The sequence below is a fragment of the Dreissena polymorpha genome, chromosome 10 (assembly GCF_020536995.1).
Source record: "Dreissena polymorpha isolate Duluth1 chromosome 10, UMN_Dpol_1.0, whole genome shotgun sequence".
In the NCBI taxonomy this organism is placed as follows: domain Eukaryota; kingdom Metazoa; phylum Mollusca; class Bivalvia; order Myida; family Dreissenidae; genus Dreissena; species Dreissena polymorpha.
The window spans coordinates 38409318-38431883 of record NC_068364.1 but is presented as its reverse complement, the minus strand read 5'-3'; the positions used below and the strand labels follow the sequence as shown (position 1 = coordinate 38431883).

The window sequence follows — 22566 nt, the reverse complement described above, 5'->3', positions numbered from 1 at the left end:
TAAACTTGTGAGCTAGTTTCCTTACGAAAAAGGCAGCATAATTTTTGAGAAATCATTGCCATAATGAGTGACGGTTTAGATTGTAGAAAAAAGTATTTTATATGTCGATTGCTGGCACCGACTAATGCATGAAGTAGGTACCGGATACTAGCCTAGACCAATGAATTTAAGTACATGTATAGCACGTTTAAAGAATTATTGGATTCTGCTGATATGGTCATCATTTAAAGAATTTCTTGATTTTATATGGTTAAATGAAATGGGTCTGTTACTTCTCGTCCCTCAGCCCTGACCACTGTCTTAACGCATTAAAAATGTCTTGACCCTACGCTAAAAAAGGTTACTAAAACTAGGCATTTAAGGTAACAAATGGAATTGGATCTTAACAAATCTCATGTAGAACGCGTATTATTGTTGAACGACCGATTAAACAGCAATATTTATGAGAAATAAGAACCCGTTGATTGTATTAATATAAAATTTATATACGCGATTCGACAACAATTTGAAAAAGAAAGTTGTAAGACCAGTTCAGCAGTGTGTATTGTAAAATATGATTGTTGTCGTATAATTTGTTTTTTTTTAACCATTGTTTTTCTTTTGTGTGATTATAATTATAATTGATGATTATATTTAATATTAGGGGAAATAAGTTGTGTGTAACCTTCGGTTAAGATTTAGAAATACTTCCCAATCGTGATACTTCCATTGTTTACAATATCCCTTTTTTAAATGCACACATAGTTAGGTATTTGTCGTTTTTGGATTAATTCATGATCAACATTTAGAGCTAGTATCTATTTTATTTTTACACAATGTATGTTTAACATAGAAAAGTTTTCATTTTATAATTCACTGATAACTGTATTCTTTTTGTTTCAGACTTCAGTGCCCTAACATCTGACTTTGAAGTTCGTGATATAATGTGGTAAGTATAGTCTCAGTTGATAAGTATATTCAATTGACTTAGGTCTACTGTTCGATATTTCTTGGATTGGATATAGCAGTGGACTGAGTAATTGTAAAATTTCTGAGTATCATTAACTTTAAACTTAAATGGAACAATTTATCCTGCTTTGATTAACGGCTATGCCCATGGCATGTGTAAAGTAACCACGGAGGAAAAGTGTGCCAGTTGAAAGGCTCAAACCCATGACGTCGGAACACTAGCTACAATTATGATCATTTATTTCAGAATGTAACAGCCAACCTATGTTTTTTCGTTAAAATTGCAGAGACTGAAGAGAAGAATGAAAGTTGTGTGTTTTTATCTGTAACTGTTATCCTAGTAATAAAAACAGATATAATCTTGAGTCTGGGATGGATAATTTATTTTATCCTACAGCTAAATGATTTTATAAAACAAAATAGGACTCATACAGAAAAGATAAGATTTTCTCCACGGATATTTTTAGATAAGGTTTATTCCACAGATATTTTTAGAACATAGGGACTACTTTTTTGGCCTTTCACCCCTGATTGCGTCATTCAGGTCATTGGGTACGCAGTCGTTGGACGAGTTAACGAGTGTGTGTGTTTGCGATGGATAATTGAGAGGATAATACACGGCTGAGCCGGGCCGAGCAGTGATAATCGGCCCGCAGGAAGCTTAACGGCCCGATGGCTTTAGCGACCTGGGGCAGATTATCACTGCCCGGCCCGGCTCAGCCGGGTATTTAACGTCTGTAATATATATCTTACTTTTATACTACATTATAGATGGGCACAGGTTTTGAGTCATACAATCATACTATTTTGGTTCTTGTCTAAAATTTATGAAAAACCAGCTTTCCGTACTTATATTTTCATTTAATTGATTACACAATTTATGACGTATCTCATGTGACGTAATTTAAATGACAAAACACGCTAGAGTAGACGCTTTAGATTTAAGGACAACAACAATTCGGACTTGGATGGTTTTTATTTAACAGTTTAATATTGTTTAATCATCGAACGATTAGTGTCTGTGTTTACGATGGATTATGAATGTGAATAACAGTGTTGGGATAAATTGAATGAAACTGGATAGATTGAATTTTCGATTTCGTTAAAATGTCGAATGTACTCGAATAACCGATGTTTTGTTGAACAATTGATGGGTTAAATTTAAGAAAAGTAAAAAGGGACTTACATTGCTTGGCAATTGTCTTGATGATTATATGCATGTGGGTAGACCGAATCATTTATCACTCTTAAAAATAGTGAAGCTGTGCCGAAAGTGGTATCCAGTGTACTACTTATTGGAAACCTGTATTTGTCGAGTTCCATAATTATTGTATTAATACTGTTAGGAAACAGTGGTCATGTCAATTAAAAATAAACCAACATAAAAAGATGATATCCCTTATCTTGTCTTCTTTACAATGTATATATATGTTACCATTTCAGACATCTTTTTATGTAAAATGACATAATTTTAAAATATTTTAATAAAAGTGTATTTATTTCTTTATATAAATTACACTTTATTTAAAAAAATATTCAAAACAAAGATTTGAGTTGATTAAGAAAAGAGTTTCACAACGTCGCAGTCTATGATTTGAGGTAAAGTTTAACTTTATTGACTTGTATTTGTACAAAACTTTTTGAAATTTTGTAGTTATACGTTTAAAACTTGTCTGTCTATAACTTTGAAAGACACATTCTTGAAGTGTTTGTAAAGTAATGAACTTTTAGTATAAACCATGCAAGCAGGAATTAACTAAAAACATTGTACTGAATAAAAAAAATTATTACAGTGTCAAGCATAGTTCGTTCTATTCCGTGTTGAACAGTTTGGTCTCCTAATGTTTTAGTTGCAGGTTCGAACACTGACTCAACCAAATTAAGTTAGATCCAATGTCTCTTTTTAGGTTGACAGAGTTAAATTTACACTATCATATTGTCCTGCAATGTTATGCCAAGACGAGTGGCTGGCGGCAGAATCTTCGATTAATCACATTTGGGGTGGCAGCGTATCGGCAAACAGCCCCTTGCGACTTCATGCGGTTTACTTATATCGGACCGTTTAGATTTTCGTCGCCGCTTTCCTCGCTTCGATGGTGAATCAAATGCATAATTTCTGTAAACAACGAAATATACACCAAATCAAATTACATTAATGCAGCCATCTCCTAAGAATCAAAGTAGAATGAACATAAATCTAGCGGTTTAATGGAATTTAAATATACGAAATGTGGTACTAGTGAAATGATATTTCATGGATGCTTTAATGTCTATCGCGCAATACATGGAAGTTAAGATCATAAGCTTTTCTTACCTGAAATATTACGCGTAACAAATATCTGCGTTTAGTTATTACGGTACGTTTTTGGTCGCCCACAATCTAGAAACCTTTATACGCCTGTCGTTATGAATATCTTTCGGTTACAAGCACATGCCTGGAAATTGCAGCCATACCGGTAGTTCAAAATTCGTCATCAACTTCAAGTACTATATTAAACGTTTAACATACGATATGAACATGTTGTTTGTAAAACATGCTGAAAAGCACGTAATAATCTGTAAATGTATCAATGGATTTCGTGTATTATCCAGTGTTGTGTTTGTGTACATTAGAAATTGGATGGCTCGAACTTTTGTTGTCAGTTCTGGCGAGTTTTAGCCATCAGGTTTCCACTGTATATACATGTATTTACAAAATAAAATATACACTTCATATATTTACAACACATCTTACCTGTAATGCCACCTTCAGTATCCTCATATAGGGATCGGTTAGGTTGCCAATTGCGCCCAGTGAGGGTGTAGTGGTAGAGAGCAGTGCCTGAGGTAATATACAAATCACCCTGATGGTAAGTAATGCCAAGGGCAGCATGTTGTAACTGTAACTTGCTAGGATAATCATATTCTTCACCAAACTTGTTCCCAATCACCAGCTTCCCGTTGCTCACTTTGATAAATTGAACTGTGTTAAAAGTTAAACGTTTAAAAGTTACAGCCACTCGACAGGGTGAGAGTTGGCAAATGTCCTGCGGATTACTTTCTACTTCCAAGTCACTTGACACATTGTAATGCTTGTCCAACATTTTCACTCTCTTATTGGTATAATCTGCAACAATGGTCTCACCACTAGGCAATATGCAAATGCCCGAGATGTAGCAATGCTGACGTGTGTCACGTGCTATTTTCACATTATACTCCGACTTTTTCTTCACATACATCTGGTCTGGATTTATCTGATCTGAACTGTTATGAATTGCGTCTACAAAAGTTGCCATTGTCAATATTTATTGTGAACTGTCCTCCTACTAAAAAGTTGTGTATTCACTTTTATATTGGCTCTTCTTGATAAATTGAATTGTATTTTATTAAAACCAGAATATGTTGCATAAAGAAACACACACAGTTTAAAGCTAGTACAATAATCACTGTTATAAACTTTAAACTAGCACATGTTTTATATTGGCTGTTTAAGCCCACAACACTTCAACTACAAACGGAAAGCACAAAGCGAAAATACGAAAAGATCGTATATGTAGGTAAACATTTCGCTGATAAAACGGATATAAACTGTTTTCTGAAAATAGGGTGAAACTTGATTGCACATTACATTTTGGCTGATAATATGCGTATAAATCATTTTCTGAAAATATGGTAAAACTTTATTGCATGCATTCAGTTAAAGGGACTTGTTCACAGATTTAATATTTAAATTCATTAAATGTAAATTTTAACAAATATCTAATATTTTGAATATACTTAAATAATTATAAACTCAAGGAAAAAGGTTGAACAAAACATTGCCTAGGATTCAAACCAGTAACCTTTGGAGGCAAAATCTAATACACAAAACACTACAACACTCAGGCTTGAATACTTTGCAGCGAAAAAATAATAAAAATCTCTATTAGTAATACACATATTTTCCAAATTATTGATGAACTGTTTTTAAAATACTGTAAAATATATAATATTTTGCTAAACATTTTACTAGTTATTAATGCAATCTCGCTGGTATGAATATAATTTATAAATTCTTTTTAAACTATTACAATTTCGGAGAAAATTGTGATTTGCCACACTGTAAACAAATCCCTTTTAATACGCCCGCTTCTGTCATCTGAAGTTACAAGTGTAGATTTATAGATTGGTCTATGTTTATAACAAACAAACTTGCAGACATAAGTTTACTTTAAAGGGACCTTTTCACATATTTTGGCAGATATTTAACTTTGTCATTTAATGCTTTATATTAATAAATGTAAACATCGGATCTAAAAAAAAACTCTTGTAAAAAAAAGAAAGAAAAAAAGTAACCATCAACTGGGCTTGAACCACTGACCCCTGGAGTAAAAGTCTATCGCATAGACCACTCGGCAATCCATGCTCATACTATGAGTATTGTTTTTTATACTTTATATAAGCAATCCTGGTAGTGTCAAAATATACATGTAGAACAAAAACGACAGAACTCTTCAAATTATTCAATCGTTTCGCATTGCAACACTTGATAATTTTCAGGATTTTTAATCGTCAAAGATGCATATAATGGAAATTTTAGAGCATGGTAAATGTTCAGTATTTCTGTTTCCTCACAAATATCTTCTTTTTGTCAATTTACCAAAACATGGAAAGTCCCCTTAAATTTGTTTCTCGTCTGTGCATCATCATGAAACTGTACATATGTATTGTTTATACTATTTAGAAGTGCAAGATGTTATTTCATGTATTTTACAATATTGTTCTCATAGTTATGTGCCCTTGAACTTAGTTTATTGATTGAATAAATGAACGCTCTGTGAAAAGGGGTTTTAATGCATGTGCGTAAAGTGTCGTCCCAGATTATCATTTGCAGTCCGCACAGGCTAATCAGGGACGACACTTTCCGTCTAAACTTGATTATTGCGAAGAAGAAACTTTTTTGAAACGAAAACTATCATAAAAGCGGAGGGAGTCATCCCTGATTAGCCTGTGCACACACAGGAAAAATCAGTTAAGGATGTAAGTGTCATCCCTGATTAGCCTGTGTAAACTGCACAGGCTAATCTAGGAAAACATTTTATGCACATTCATTAAACCACATTTTCCTAGAGCGCCGCTCGTATGTTAATATCTCCCTTCTCAGTGCTGAAATTAGCAGTATAACACTTAGAAGATCTAATTATCTTGTTGTTCAGTTGTTTTTGTTTTTATAACGTTCAAATGTGTTCAAGAATCTACTTCATGCATGGATATATTACATGTAGATTGGAGCGCAGAACCCAAGAATTATAACTCTTTTATTAAATAATTATAATATATAATATTATATTTAAAAATAAATATAAAATAATTATCATATCCTCACTATTTACAGTATTAGCATTTACTTTTTATATTTTTTATATCCGCTCATTTTAGTTAGAGCCATTTAGACGTTCGAACTCATGCTTCATGCGTCGATAAATGGTTGATGGCAGTGCATAAGAATCATAACTCTAGCTAAATCGTCTATGGAGTTGATCTCCTTTGTCAGTTCTTTTAACTAATACAAGTCATGTAAATAAGTATATGGTTGCTTGTACTTTAACGCTTGATACCAGATTGCAAACTGCAGTGTATAAGCTATAAAAGTGCAATTTTAGTTTAGTTTTTGTTACTTTTTTCAGATGCAGGGCCTGGAATATAGGATGCCCTGTCTAGAGATATCGTGGTTAGTGTATTATCTTTGCTGGTTTGCAGACCGAAGATATTGTTGTATATAAAGTTAGAATAAATCTTACATACAGTTTCGTAAATAAAGTAAGAATAAAATCTAGCATACATGTACATAATGATAAATAATTGCAAAACTTCTAATGTTAACTTGCCACATTCAGTCTATTTAATATTTCTTGCAATTTGGTTCAAATTGCATGATTAATTGTATCAACTTACAATTAACTAAATACCCGTAGTAAATTTTAAGTAGACAAATAGTATAAGTTTGATTGCTACACGCAATTATGCTTTCAAGCCTTAGTGTAAGATTTCACTTACCAGGATTCTGCTGTTCCAAGTTTCAACTTTTATTTAAACTTACCATGGTTTAAAGTTTTGAGAGCCTTTTAGACTATTTGCGAAGCAAATTGTCTTTAGTAATACCACAAATTAAAAAAACAATGTAGCGCGGTTGTGAACACGTCGGTTTTGGCCTCGAGCAAAGCACTCCAGACAACCTCTTTTATCATAGTGCAATTTAGCCACAATAAGTCAGGATCTATGGCACGGGGTATCATAGTGCAATTTAGCCACAATATGTCAGGCTCTATGGCGCGGGGTATCATAGTGCAATTTAGCCACAATAAGTCAGGCTCTTTGGCGCGGGGTATCATAGTGTAATTTAGCCACAATAAGTCAGGCTCTATGGCGCGGGGTATCATAGTGAAATTTAGCCACACTACGTCAGGCTCTATGGCGCGGGGTATCATAGTGCAATTTAGCCACACTTAGTCAGGCTCTCTGGCGCGGGGTCTGACCTCGCTGGCCTTTGTGGTATGCTTAGTTAATAGTAAACAGACCATCTAGCTGCATGAACTTATTTGCGGCTTTGATGAGGACTTAAAAATAGGTTTCAGTATGACATACATGTGCTTCTGGTATCCCGTAAAACATAAGAGTTTAGCGTGAAATTTGATGTCACGTTCTGTGTTTTTCTTTTGGTCTTTGGTCTGTTTCTTGTAGTTTGGAAAATCTTTAATTACTCATGGTGGCTAACCAATACGGATAAAACTGGAATCATTTGTTCGTGTCCAGCTAATACCCGAAACGGCATCGGATCATATCAGTAAATATTGATTGTTTTGATGTGTGTACTTTTTTTCAATATTCTCTTTTTTAAGTTAACATTTTTTACCAAACCAATATTCCACGGAACAACTAAGACATTCATTCAGTAAATTGTATACTCGTGATCAGTAACAAAAACGTCAATTTGCAGTGGGAACCTACATTGCCCAACAGTTTATGCACAGATCCTTTGGAAACGAATGTGAAATGCAGATATTGGTCCATATAAATTTTAAACTTGTGAGCTAGTTTCCTTACGAAAAAGGCAGCATAATTTTTGAGAAATCATTGCCATAATGAGTGACGGTTTAGATTGTAGAAAAAAGTATTTTATATGTCGATTGCTGGCACCGACTAATGCATGAAGTAGGTACCGGATACTAGCCTAGACCAATGAATTTAAGTACATGTATAGCACGTTTAAAGAATTATTGGATTCTGCTGATATGGTCATCATTTAAAGAATTTCTTGATTTTATATGGTTAAATGAAATGGGTCTGTTACTTCTCGTCCCTCAGCCCTGACCACTGTCTTAACGCATTAAAAATGTCTTGACCCTACGCTAAAAAAGGTTACTAAAACTAGGCATTTAAGGTAACAAATGGAATTGGATCTTAACAAATCTCATGTAGAACGCGTATTATTGTTGAACGACCGATTAAACAGCAATATTTATGAGAAATAAGAACCCGTTGATTGTATTAATATAAAATTTATATACGCGATTCGACAACAATTTGAAAAAGAAAGTTGTAAGACCAGTTCAGCAGTGTGTATTGTAAAATATGATTGTTGTCGTATAATTTGTTTTTTTTTAACCATTGTTTTTCTTTTGTGTGATTATAATTATAATTGATGATTATATTTAATATTAGGGGAAATAAGTTGTGTGTAACCTTCGGTTAAGATTTAGAAATACTTCCCAATCGTGATACTTCCATTGTTTACAATATCCCTTTTTTAAATGCACACATAGTTAGGTATTTGTCGTTTTTGGATTAATTCATGATCAACATTTAGAGCTAGTATCTATTTTATTTTTACACAATGTATGTTTAACATAGAAAAGTTTTCATTTTATAATTCACTGATAACTGTATTCTTTTTGTTTCAGACTTCAGTGCCCTAACATCTGACTTTGAAGTTCGTGATATAATGTGGTAAGTATAGTCTCAGTTGATAAGTAAATTCAATTGACTTAGGTCTACTGTTCGATATTTCTTGGATTGGATATAGCAGTGGACTGAGTAATTGTAAAATTTCTGAGTATCATTAACTTTAAACTTAAATGGAACAATTTATCCTGCTTTGATTAACGGCTATGCCCATGGCATGTGTAAAGTAACCACGGAGGAAAAGTGTGCCAGTTGAAAGGCTCAAACCCATGACGTCGGAACACTAGCTACAATTATGATCATTTATTTCAGAATGTAACAGCCAACCTATGTTTTTTCGTTAAAATTGCAGAGACTGAAGAGAAGAATGAAAGTTGTGTGTTTTTATCTGTAACTGTTATCCTAGTAATAAAAACAGATATAATCTTGAGTCTGGGATGGATAATTTATTTTATCCTACAGCTAAATGATTTTATAAAACAAAATAGGACTCATACAGAAAAGATAAGATTTTCTCCACGGATATTTTTAGATAAGGTTTATTCCACAGATATTTTTAGAACATAGGGACTACTTTTTTGGCCTTTCACCCCTGATTGCGTCATTCAGGTCATTGGGTACGCAGTCGTTGGACGAGTTAACGAGTGTGTGTGTTTGCGATGGATAATTGAGAGGATAATACACGGCTGAGCCGGGCCGAGCAGTGATAATCGGCCCGCAGGAAGCTTAACGGCCCGATGGCTTTAGCGACCTGGGGCAGATTATCACTGCCCGGCCCGGCTCAGCCGGGTATTTAACGTCTGTAATATATATCTTACTTTTATACTACATTATAGATGGGCACAGGTTTTGAGTCATACAATCATACTATTTTGGTTCTTGTCTAAAATTTATGAAAAACCAGCTTTCCGTACTTATATTTTCATTTAATTGATTACACAATTTATGACGTATCTCATGTGACGTAATTTAAATGACAAAACACGCTAGAGTAGACGCTTTAGATTTAAGGACAACAACAATTCGGACTTGGATGGTTTTTATTTAACAGTTTAATATTGTTTAATCATCGAACGATTAGTGTCTGTGTTTACGATGGATTATGAATGTGAATAACAGTGTTGGGATAAATTGAATGAAACTGGATAGATTGAATTTTCGATTTCGTTAAAATGTCGAATGTACTCGAATAACCGATGTTTTGTTGAACAATTGATGGGTTAAATTTAAGAAAAGTAAAAAGGGACTTACATTGCTTGGCAATTGTCTTGATGATTATATGCATGTGGGTAGATCGAATCATTTATCACTCTTAAAAATAGTGAAGCTGTGCCGAAAGTGGTATCCAGTGTACTACTTATTGGAAACCTGTATTTGTCGAGTTCCATAATTATTGTATTAATACTGTTAGGAAACAGTGGTCATGTCAATTAAAAATAAACCAACATAAAAAGATGATATCCCTTATCTTGTCTTCTTTACAATGTATATATATGTTACCATTTCAGACATCTTTTTATGTAAAATGACATAATTTTAAAATATTTTAATAAAAGTGTATTTATTTCTTTATATAAATTACACTTTATTTAAAAAAATATTCAAAACAAAGATTTGAGTTGATTAAGAAAAGAGTTTCACAACGTCGCAGTCTATGATTTGAGGTAAAGTTTAACTTTATTGACTTGTATTTGTACAAAACTTTTTGAAATTTTGTAGTTATACGTTTAAAACTTGTCTGTCTATAACTTTGAAAGACACATTCTTGAAGTGTTTGTAAAGTAATGAACTTTTAGTATAAACCATGCAAGCAGGAATTAACTAAAAACATTGTACTGAATAAAAAAAATTATTACAGTGTCAAGCATAGTTCGTTCTATTCCGTGTTGAACAGTTTGGTCTCCTAATGTTTTAGTTGCAGGTTCGAACACTGACTCAACCAAATTAAGTTAGATCCAATGTCTCTTTTTAGGTTGACAGAGTTAAATTTACACTATCATATTGTCCTGCAATGTTATGCCAAGACGAGTGGCTGGCGGCAGAATCTTCGATTAATCACATTTGGGGTGGCAGCGTATCGGCAAACAGCCCCTTGCGACTTCATGCGGTTTACTTATATCTGACCGTTTAGATTTTCGTCGCCGCTTTCCTCGCTTCGATGGTGAATCAAATGCATAATTTCTGTAAACAACGAAATATACACCAAATCAAATTACATTAATGCAGCCATCTCCTAAGAATCAAAGTAGAATGAACATAAATCTAGCGGTTTAATGGAATTTAAATATACGAAATGTGGTACTAGTGAAATGATATTTCATGGATGCTTTAATGTCTATCGCGCAATACATGGAAGTTAAGATCATAAGCTTTTCTTACCTGAAATATTACGCGTAACAAATATCTGCGTTTAGTTATTACGGTACGTTTTTGGTCGCCCACAATCTAGAAACCTTTATACGCCTGTCGTTATGAATATCTTTCGGTTACAAGCACATGCCTGGAAATTGCAGCCATACCGGTAGTTCAAAATTCGTCATCAACTTCAAGTACTATATTAAACGTTTAACATACGATATGAACATGTTGTTTGTAAAACATGCTGAAAAGCACGTAATAATCTGTAAATGTATCAATGGATTTCGTGTATTATCCAGTGTTGTGTTTCTGGAAATTATCCGGTGCCAGTATATTGTGGTTTCGTGTGTTATCCGGTGCCCGTGAAATCAATATGCGACCCTTTTAAAAGGTTAATACTCACGTTTGTGAAGTTGCCAGTAATTTTCTTCAATTTCATTATAATTCTGAATGATTATAGCAACAATGTAAAGTAGTAGTATTATATGGGGTTTTTCTCCCAGTTACAAAAAAGCAAGTATTTTAAACTATTTTATGACTATGAGGTAGGTATGGTTAATTTGTTTTCGTTCGTTTTGATATTTACATAACGCATTTTGAAGTAGACCATTAGCTGAAACACCATACTGTTCCGTGAGCAAAACTATCTGGAATTTTAACGCGGTTTTTTGGCCTATTTCACCTTCAATACTAGGCGCACCCTGCATTTTACCTTGTTTATTTTCCGATATGATCCGTTGCCGTTTCGCGTATTATCCGGAAAACTACAAATGTTTCCTGTATTATCCGTAATGATTAGGCACCGTAATTCTTCTATGCCAAAGTACAGCATTTCCCAAGACTTCCATTTCTGTGTCAGTTTAGTCAAACATTGAGGCAATATACTGATCTGAATGTTCAGTTTCAGTGACCCGCTGGTTAACCTATGTGAACTTAACCTTAAGTTGGCAGTTCTTTGCACTAATCTCACTTGATTTCTTATTTTTGCAATTTGTCTATGGCTTTAAACAAACTTTTTACGGATTTTTTTTTTAAGTTTATCACAGAATAATTAAAATAGCAAAAGTGTAACAATCATTGCAGCTGTCGCTAAAACAAATGAATTATAAATGTGAACCCTACTGGGATTTGAACCTCAGTGGTGCGGATCAAAAAGCTACCGCTGTAACCAAGCAACTATCCTGACTGTCATGTACAATTATGCGTATACTAGGATATGTTATTGATTCACGTCTAGACTGGACACGCATTTTAACCAAAGCAATTGAAACATTCCACATTATTCTATTGTTTTGCCGGTGTATTTAAACCGTTTTTAATTTTTATCAATTTTAAACATTGATTATTTATAAGAACACATATGTTTAAGTACACCTATTCTAGAAGTGTTAATATGCTTTATTCTGTATATTTTTCTTGTAGTTTTCTAATCTGTGATGAACAAAATTGACAATCGTCAATTTGACAATTGTGTCATGAAGTATTTCAGTGCTGAAATCTCCGGACGCTGGACGGTATATTATGGTGTGTTATTAAATAAAATGCCAATATTATTTTTGATTTGATTTTCGGCAGTTTATGTCAAAGTCACCTTATCATGCCTTCCTACACAGGGCTCACACTGGACTATATGTTTTTGAGCCAACCAGTTTTCCTCTGTCGGTTGTGAACACTGGTTATCAAATGAAAATATAAACTATTGCATTTTAATACGCCCGTTTTGAACAAACGGGACGTATTATAGTTTCACCCTTGGCGGGCGGGTGGGCGGCGGCGGCATCAACAGCAGTGTCCACTCTCTAATTCAAATAGTTTTCATCCGATCTTCATCAAACTTATAAAGATGTTGTATCTAAACAATATCTAGATCATGTTCGAATATGGGTCATGCCGGGTCAAATACTAGGTCACGGGGTCATTTAGTGCATTTTAAGGATTTAGAATGGTGTCTGCTCTCTAACTGAAGTAGTTTTCATCCGATCTTCACTAAATTTTATAAAAAGTTGTGTCTAAATGATATCTAGGTCGTTCAAATATCGGTCATGCCGAATCTAAAACTAGGTCACGGGGTCACTGTGTGCATTTCAAGGATTTAGCATGGTGTCTTCTCTCTAATTGAAGTAGTTTTCATCCGATCTTCACTAAGTTTCTTCAGAAGTTGTGTCTAAATAATATCTAGATCAAGTTTAAATATGGATCTTGCCGGGTCAAAACCTAGGTCACGAGGTCACTTTGTGCATTTTAAGCATTCGGCATCGTGTCCTCTCACTAATTGAAGTAGTTTTCATCCGATCTTTACAAAATTTGGTCAGAAGTTGTACCTAGCCAATATCTAGATTTAGTTCAAATATCGGTCATTCCGGGTCAAAAACTAGGTCACGGGGTCACCTAGTGCATTTCAAGGATTAAGCATGGTGTCCGCTCTCTAATTGAAGTAGTTCCCTTCCGATCTTCACCAAATTTTCCCAGAAATTGTGTCTAAATTATATCTAGGTCAAGTTCAAATATGGGTCATGCCGGGTCCAAAAACTAGGTCTAGAGGTCATTTAGTGCATTTCAAGCATTTAGCATGGTGTCCACAACCTCCAAACGGTCGTATCTTCTGACAGTTTGGAACTCTTGTTTAAATGTCATTTAATGATAACAAAGCACATTTTATCACTTATCATAAGCTTGTATACACATATCACTATAGGAAGTCATGACAATCAAACATGTCAAAGCACAAAACATCATTTATTTAATAAATTGAAGCACACTTTACATAGTTATAATCCACCCAACTACAGGTATATCAAATAGAGCACATTTGAACAAGATATATTAATGGCATGTAAATTATGAGCACATTTGATTCACCACATACATTACAAACAAATCCTACTACCTGCATAGAACAACCTCACAGCATCAAAGATTTGCCTTATTTTCATTAAAAAGCTTAAAGAAGTCATTTTTTTACAAACTAATTGTAACAAACTAATTTTTTAATTATCAGTCTTAAATGAACATTGATAATTGACAGTAAGGTATAAAATAATAATTTATTTGACATATTGAATAATCACGCTTATTTTCATTGTTTTATTTTGTTGATGCACCTTTTGCAACGGCAGATATTGTGTAGGCAGTCGACAACGGTGTATTCGAGTTACACAGCGCATGAATAACATTATTCATGATACATGCATATTGTGTCTATCCCGCCTTATTACCAGATAGCTCAACCCATTCTAACATTTCATTCAACAACATTATCAGATATATGCAAGCTCAATAGTGATTGAGTACACTTCAATAACCATAATATCACGTCAGGTCGCATATTTTGCTGCAGAGCTGTGTTTGCTTACTGCTTGTAATAAAAAAAATATAAAAACAAAGAAAACAACATGGAAGATGAAAAGTTTCATGCATTCTCATTTTCAATGTTACACTTTAGAGCATATAAGCAATTAATTTTCAAATTTAAGTGTATTTCATTGTAAACAATAAAAGATAAATTGTATGAATATGGTTACGCCTGACCTAGATATAAACTGCTATGTCTCAATGTTCATATTCAAAGATAAAGTAGTATTACATTTAAAACCATGTTTTTGTCCACATGGATGAGCTATTTCAATTCCATAACACTGATGTTATTGCTAGCAAATAGTCCCACAATCATCTGGTCAGTGTTGGTGTTGTAGCAGACAGACACTGGGTAGCGCAGTCCATCGTTCTCTGAAGCCAGAGTTGCCAGTTTCTTTTTCCCCTCACGGTCGACCTGTATGACAGTATGGGAGCTGATACCACAGACAAGGACTTGTCCTGTGGGTGTGACGTGTACATCGTTTGGCCCCTTCAGTTCAGGGTCACTGAATGTTGATAGCAGGGTGCCAGCTATGGTCAGTGTAATTAGCTTGTTCTGGGCAGAGTTGGTGACATAGATCCAGTCACCATCAGGACTGATTGCACGTTTGTAAACTGCAAAGTATGAACAAGTATCTATATAATCAGATCAGCATTGAAGACATGAACACTTTAACATAATTTAAATGGGATATAAGTGTTCATTAATGTGTAACACGTGCACGGTGGTGATTATATTTAATGTAAAATAATAATTATATATAAATATATTAACAATATAATACAGTCGAAACCCGATGGCTCGAACTTGCTTGGCTCGAATTTCGGGTTGGCTCGAACTCTTCCTGAAGCAACAATTTGTTATTGCTATATTCATATCAATTTGTGTTGGATCGCTCGAATTAGCAGGATGGCTTGAGCTGTTTTAATAGTATCGGTCATAATTTTCACATGTTCTTTTGTTTGTTTGGCTCGAACTCGGGTAATGTTGCACAACACTGTTAATCGATAAGGAACGCTTGATTTAAGGTACACCATAATTGCATACATGTATTGACTCAATCGTTTATGGATACAGTAAAATGTGTAATTTGTATAAAATCTGGCCTTGTGTAGATACACAAAACACGTAAAGTGTCAAGTTAATGGAATAGAAAACTTTGTATCTATACGACGAGTCATGAACAAAACACAGACTGACATCATGCCATTAAAAAGTCAAAGCGCTGAAGGCACTGAAAATGTTCGCTATTGCATAATCTTAGACGCAATTCAGTTTTCAAAATTATGTTATAGCTTTTTATATCGCAAGTTTGAAATGAACACAACCCATTCACATTTATGAAAAGTGTGTCTGAAAGCACAGGTCGAGATGTGTGTGCACTGTTTATCCTCATATTTATGTTATAGAGATACCTTAGACAAAATGTGCGCATTTCACAGGCTAATCAGTTTGCACAGGCTAATCTTATTTAACATGCATGAAACACCGTTTCCCTGAAAGCAGCATTAAATACTAGACTTGCCAATGTCGTCGCACACGCTGTTAAACACTATAATTGATTACATACACACTCGATAAACTGTTAAGTGATTTAAATGTAAACAGCGGGTTTAAAGAGAAGACAATCTTCAAGACTGCAGTGTACCAGTGGTGATTTATAAACAGGCAGATGCGGTGGTTATCGTTTCTAGCGATATAGAGCAGAATATTATTCGTCCTCTGCATACTTTTACTGCAGGTAGTGCAGGTCTATATGCAGTGGTTATCGTTCCTAGCGTAGCTAAGAGCAGAAACATCAGTGGTTATCGTCCTTACCGTAGTTTAAAGCAGACTGACTCTCAAAACTTGCTCTTTAAAATAAGGTGAGAGCTAACGCTCACAACTAACAAGCGAACAAATACATGTAGTGCTGTTAAATATGTGTGCGATGTGTTTATAGTGCTTATGCATGTACATTTATTATATTATATTTGTTTGCTTGTATGCGTAATGCTTTTAAAATATTTATTAATAAAATATAAAGTATATTCTGTGTTCTTATAAATTCGAAATAAGAAAGTATTACACTACTATACGGAATTTTTCCAGTATAAATACTCTTCCACTGGAGATGTAAATCTGTTGCAGATTCATCTCAATAGTAAACAAAGTATATTAGAAATCGGTTGGCTCGAATTCCAGATTGCTCGAACTTTTGTTGTCATTCCTGGCGAGGTTGAATCATCAGGTGTCAAATGTATATACAGTATTAACACTATGAAATATACAATTTCTATATTTACAGCACAATTTACCCGTAATGCCACCTCCAGTATCCTCATATAGAGTTTTCTTATGTATCCAATCCCTCGTAGACATGACTGTGTAGTACATTGTGTATTGGTAGAGAGCAGTGCCTGAGATGATATACAAATCACCCTGATGGTAGGTAATGCCAAGAGCAACATGTTTGAACTCGCATATGGTATAAAAATCCTTCAGCTTCCCATCGATAATATTGATGAAATGAACACTACTAGTACCATTAGATATAGCAACCTGACTGAACGTTGAGATAATGCAAATGTCCTGCGGATTACTACCTACTTCCAAGTCACTTGACACCTTGTAATGCTTGTTCAACATTTTCACTCTCTTATTAGTATAATCTGCAACAATGGCCTCTCCACTAGGCAAGATGCAAATGCCCGAGATGTAGCAATGCTGACTTTTATCACTCCCTATTTTCACATTATACTCAGACTTCTTCTTCACATACATCTGGTCTGGATTAATCTGATCTGAACTTTTATGAATTGCATCTACAGAAGTTGCCATTTTCAATATTTTTTGTGAACTGTCCTCCTACTAAAAATTTGTTCATTCACTGTTATATTGGCTCTTCTTGTTAAATACAATTTTATATTATCGAAACCAGAATATGTTGCATAAACACACACACACAGTTTTTAGTTAGTATAATAATCAATGTTCTAAACTTTAAACTCGCAAATGTTTTACATTGGCTGTTTAAGCCCACAGCCCACTTTAAATACACACAGGCAAGTACAAAGCGTAGATATGAAAAGATCTTGTTTGTAGGTTAACATTTCGTTTATATTAAGGATAAACGCTTGATTGCACATAACGTTTTGGCTAATAATATGGGTATAAGCCATTTTCTGAAAATAGGGTGAAACTTGATAGCACGTACCATTTTATTTATAATAATGGTATAATCCATATCTCTTAACATTCAGTTATAGGGACTTGTTCACAGATTTAGGTATTTAAAATCATTAAATGTAAATTGCAATAAATAGCTAATATTTTGAATAGATTTAAATAATTATAAAGTAAAGTAAAAGGATGAAAAAACAACATTTCCCAGGATTCAAACCAGTGACCTTTGGATGCAAAATCTAATATACAAACACCGCAACACTCAGGCTTCAATAATTTGCAGCAAAAAAATAATTTAATAATTTTCTAAATTATTGATGAAATGTTTTTAAAAAGCTGTATAATTTTACCAATGTTGAGTCATGATTATCCATAAAAAAATATTTTGTTAAACATTTTACTCAGCTATTAATGCAATCTCGCTGGTATAAATATAATTAATAAATTCTTTTTTTATCTATTATAGTTTTGGTTAAAATTGTCATTTGTCACACTGTTAAGAAGTCCCTTTAACACGCCCGCTTGTATCATCTGAAGTAACATATTGTCTGATGTAGATTTATAGATTGTTCTATGTTTATAACAGTTCTCAATATCAATTTTAACAACTCAAAGTTCAGTTAAGTTCAGAACTGAATAGACATAAGCTTACTTTAAGGGCATGTTTAACAGATTTTGGGAGATATTTAAAGTTGTAATTAAATGCTTTATATTAATAAATGTAAACATCGGATCTAAAAACCTCTTGTAAAAAACAAGAATAAAATTGAAGAAAGAAAAAAACATAACCCTCTACTGGGCTTGAACCACTGACCTCTGGAGAAAATGTCTATCGCATAGACCACTGGACCATCCGTGCTCATACTACAACTGTATGAGTGTTGTATTTTATACTTTATATAAGCAATCCTCGTCGCGTCATACAATATAACAACAACAATAGAACTCCTCATATTATTCAATCGTTTCGCGTTGCAACGCATTATAATTTTCAGGTTTTTAAAACGTCAAAAGATGCATATAATGATTATTTTAGATCATGGTAAATGATTAATATACCTGTTTCCTCACAAATTTCATAACTACAACGGAAATTGCGAATCTGGAACTTTTTTGATGTTATTAATTTACCAAAAAGTGAAAAGTTCCCTTTAAGATGCAAATTTCCCCTCAATATTTTAACAGGAGTTTTATGTATGACTCACTAAATGAAACTAAATACTCAACTGATATAAGTGAAGGTGCCATTCAAACAAATAATCAACATAAATTGAGAAAGAAGAAGTCTTCATTTAATTATAATTCAGAAGATCATCTGGTTTAATTCTGGTTGCAAAACCCATTTTTACTTTGCTTCTTATGTGGAAAAGGTTTAAAGTATCGTAGTAATAGTACTAAAATATGTGGATTATTCACGTAATATAAAGCATAAGGTATGTTGTCAATGGTTAAGATCTTGTTATAAGTTTATATAACGTTTTATGATGTTTACAAACCATAACCTTTTAACAACTTCTGTAATCTTTTCCTGCTAAGCAGCTAATTTTAAATGGCTATTATACAACTAGCACACTATTCAAGTTTTATGCTGTTTGCTGCTCATCATTATCTTAGGGTTGGCAAAGAACCCTTAAAAAACTTTAATAAATTATGAAAGGTCTGAATTTAATGTTAATTTCAAAGGGACAACACAATCGTCAAAATTTGTATATGAGTGTTAACATGTATAAATGATAGTCCCTGTAGCGATACTGCATGGTAGGGCAGGAGTATTGGTCTATGATGAGAAATCCACACACAGGTGCGTATCTAACCAGTAAAGGGTTAAATGGTAGTCCCTGTTGTGATACATTTCAAGCAGGGAAGAGCAGGCATTTTCGTCTAGGATGAGAAAGCCATCGACACATTCACCTTCGTCCAGCTGCTGGTTAACAATTTAAAACATTATTCACTACATTGTTGTTTTACAGTCAGTTGCTACGATTTGGAGATCAAATGCTCAGAAATCGAAAAACGAGGGACCTTGCCTGAGTTGTTGACTTAATATGAGCCTCGCTCTGGGAAAATGGAGCTTAATGTGTTTAAAGTGTCATCCCAGATTAGCCTGTGCAGGCTGTATTTAGAAGTGCATGATTTTGTTTATGTCTCAATAAGTTTTACAGAGTTATGTGCCCTTTAACTTTGGCAAATGTTGGATACTTACATCATTGTACATGTGTACCTAAAGTCATTAATTTGTCTCACAGTTTTCTGTTTTTCATCATGAAAATTTATATGCATTGTTTATACTATGCAGAAATGCAAGGCGTTATTCTATTAATATTCTAATAGTGTTCTCAGAGTTAACGTAGTTTACTGATTCAATTAATGAGCCGCGCTCTGTGAAAAGGGGGTATAATGCATGTGCATGAAGTGTCGTTCCAGATAAGTCTGTGCAGTCCTCACAGGCTAATCAGCGACGACACTTTTCGCCTAAACTTGATTTTTGCCAAGGAGGCACTTTCTTGAAACGAAAAATATCATTAAAGCGTAAAGTGAAACCCCCTTTTCACAGAGAATGGCTCAAATGAATCTACTTGTGTTGGTCTTTATGTGGGAACAATGTGAAGTAGTGAACTGACAAAACTTGAGGTTAATTTTACAAATACTAATGTGTTGCACTTTTTTGGAATAAGCAATTGCTGGGTTATTTGACATAAACAATGACTGTTCTGGTTAGAGTCTGTTATTTTCTACTGTCTTACAATATTTTTGTTTCTAATTTTGTGTGTGATAATGGCTGTATATCATCACTGCGATGGGTGACAATTTATATTTGCAGGAGTACTTAAGTGAGTGGAAATTTGTTAAGTTCCTCCCTTTCAGACTGCACAGACTAGTCTGGGACGCCACTTTACGCAAATGCATTAAACCACATTTTATCAGAGAGCGGCTCATTTTTAAATTTCCCCCTTTTCAGTGCATATATAAGCAATATAACACATAGAATATCTAATTATCTTGGTGTTGAGTTGTTTTGGTTTTTATAACGTTCCAATCTGTTAGTCTGTTTGGATATCCACTTCATACATGGCCAGATAGTTGTACTGAAGATTGGTGCGCATAGTCCAATAATTATAACTCTTACCAGCATTATTTACAGTATTTTATCATACCATCGCATTGATATATGCCTGATATAACATTGCCTGATATATAGAGAATAACTGGTTACTGCCTGATCGTTTTATAATATATCAGGCGAGGCTTAGAATAAAATAACGACGAGGCTTGCCGAGCCGTTATTTTATTCGTGCCGAGCCTGATATATTACAAAACGATCAGGCAGTAACCTGTTTTTCTGTTTATCATACCACTGACACCACTCACCCCGTTTTTCAAGAAATAATGAAAAATAATCGCTACGCCCTGGAGCCGGCCGCTGCATTCGTTAATCGCGTATTAATCTTTCTAAAAATAGCATTGTTACGCAACACGAAAAGTAGCGCCATTTAATGTAATTTAATAAGGCTGTTTCTTTCTCTTTCTTCTTCAATTCGGCAACGAAACTTTAAGCATCAAAAATTTATTACACAACATGAAAGCATATATTATACATTTTAAAGGCGAAACTTGATAACCGTTGTAACATGTCAAGGCCAGTGCAGTTGCTCACAGTCACGTCTTCGCAGTGTGTCAACACATGTAATAGAATTGAATGTTTTTATTAGAATTTGGGATATATACTGCGCGTTTGGTTTACTGTGGTGGTTGTGCGTAGATATTGAGGTTCTGCACGTTAAGTACAGCTCCAAAAGCATGCCATTTATTGGATTACGGCCAGGAAACTGTGCATGTGAAAATGCCGTGTGGGTGGGGAGAGAAATGTTCATTTCGGAATTGTTGACAGAAGTGCATGAAACAGATGGAGTTGCAGTAGAACATGCTGCCAAAAGGTTTGAACATCTTTTTGTGTTTGTTCGGAAATTTCTGTAATGATGAACAAGCTCGGTTGGACAATACTTGAATCCAGACGTCAAACAAACAGCCAAAGTTGTCAAGATGTACAGGATCGTTAACAACTTAATTAGTGGACATCAACGCCAGAAGTGTACTTATACCAGCAGTAGTGCACACCAGAGGCCATGCACACCGCTGAATAGTGATTTACGACCGTCAACGCCTACCAGTTTTCCTTTTCCCCAACTGGAAAACGCCTCTGGAATGGTCTTCCAGAACAGGTGGTCACTTCCCCGTCCATAGATGTCTTCAAGACTAGGATGGGAGAGATATACCAATAACTCTGGACATTAACCGAGAGATAGAGATAGAGATTTCACTGTAATTGATTATTGACTGTACGTTTTTGTGTCCTATTATTTGCATGATTTCGGTGGGTGCGATATTGGAATCCCTTAGTTTTTGAACAAGGTGTTTTCTAGAAGAATGATTACATATGTTTTTTGTTTTTTCAAACTTGGCCTTGATTGCCATAGTTTTTAACATCTTGGCAATTTTTTTCACCAAGTTTCTGCTGTATATACCACTGATCAAAACTGTCAGTTAAGGGCACGGTTCTTGTTGCCAGATAGAATGGGCTATCATCAGTGCTGAAGCTGGGTGGCCTTTTATCACTGTACTATTTGTAAATGTACATAGGTTCCCTTTTTCCTAATTGTGGGGAGGAAAACATCTTCGGATGAATTTCAGGCATCTGATGCATTTGCTCCAATGCGGGTCTTTGTCTGCCGTTCATTGAACTCCAGAAATGCATTTCCTGAAGCATCTGTCATGAGTTCGTCATCCCCCCATCTTAAAAAAGGTGTATAATAATCGGAAGT

The 22566-nt window shown here is 34.4% G+C and overlaps 2 protein-coding genes across 5 annotated transcripts in view; both read right to left on the bottom strand.

Moving 5' to 3' along the window:
* Window positions 1-22566, bottom strand: part of LOC127848500 (uncharacterized) — a 458919-nt gene that overhangs the window by 305586 nt on the left and 130767 nt on the right. The window lies entirely within an intron of this gene.
* The window catches only part of LOC127848501 (uncharacterized), a 69208-nt gene continuing 61452 nt past the window's right edge, over window positions 14811-22566 (bottom strand). The window contains exon 4 of the mRNA XM_052381003.1: window positions 14811-14995. Within this exon, the coding sequence (XP_052236963.1) occupies window positions 14843-14995 (153 nt within the window). The 3' untranslated portion in view covers window positions 14811-14842. The remainder of the gene's footprint in view (window positions 14996-22566) is intronic.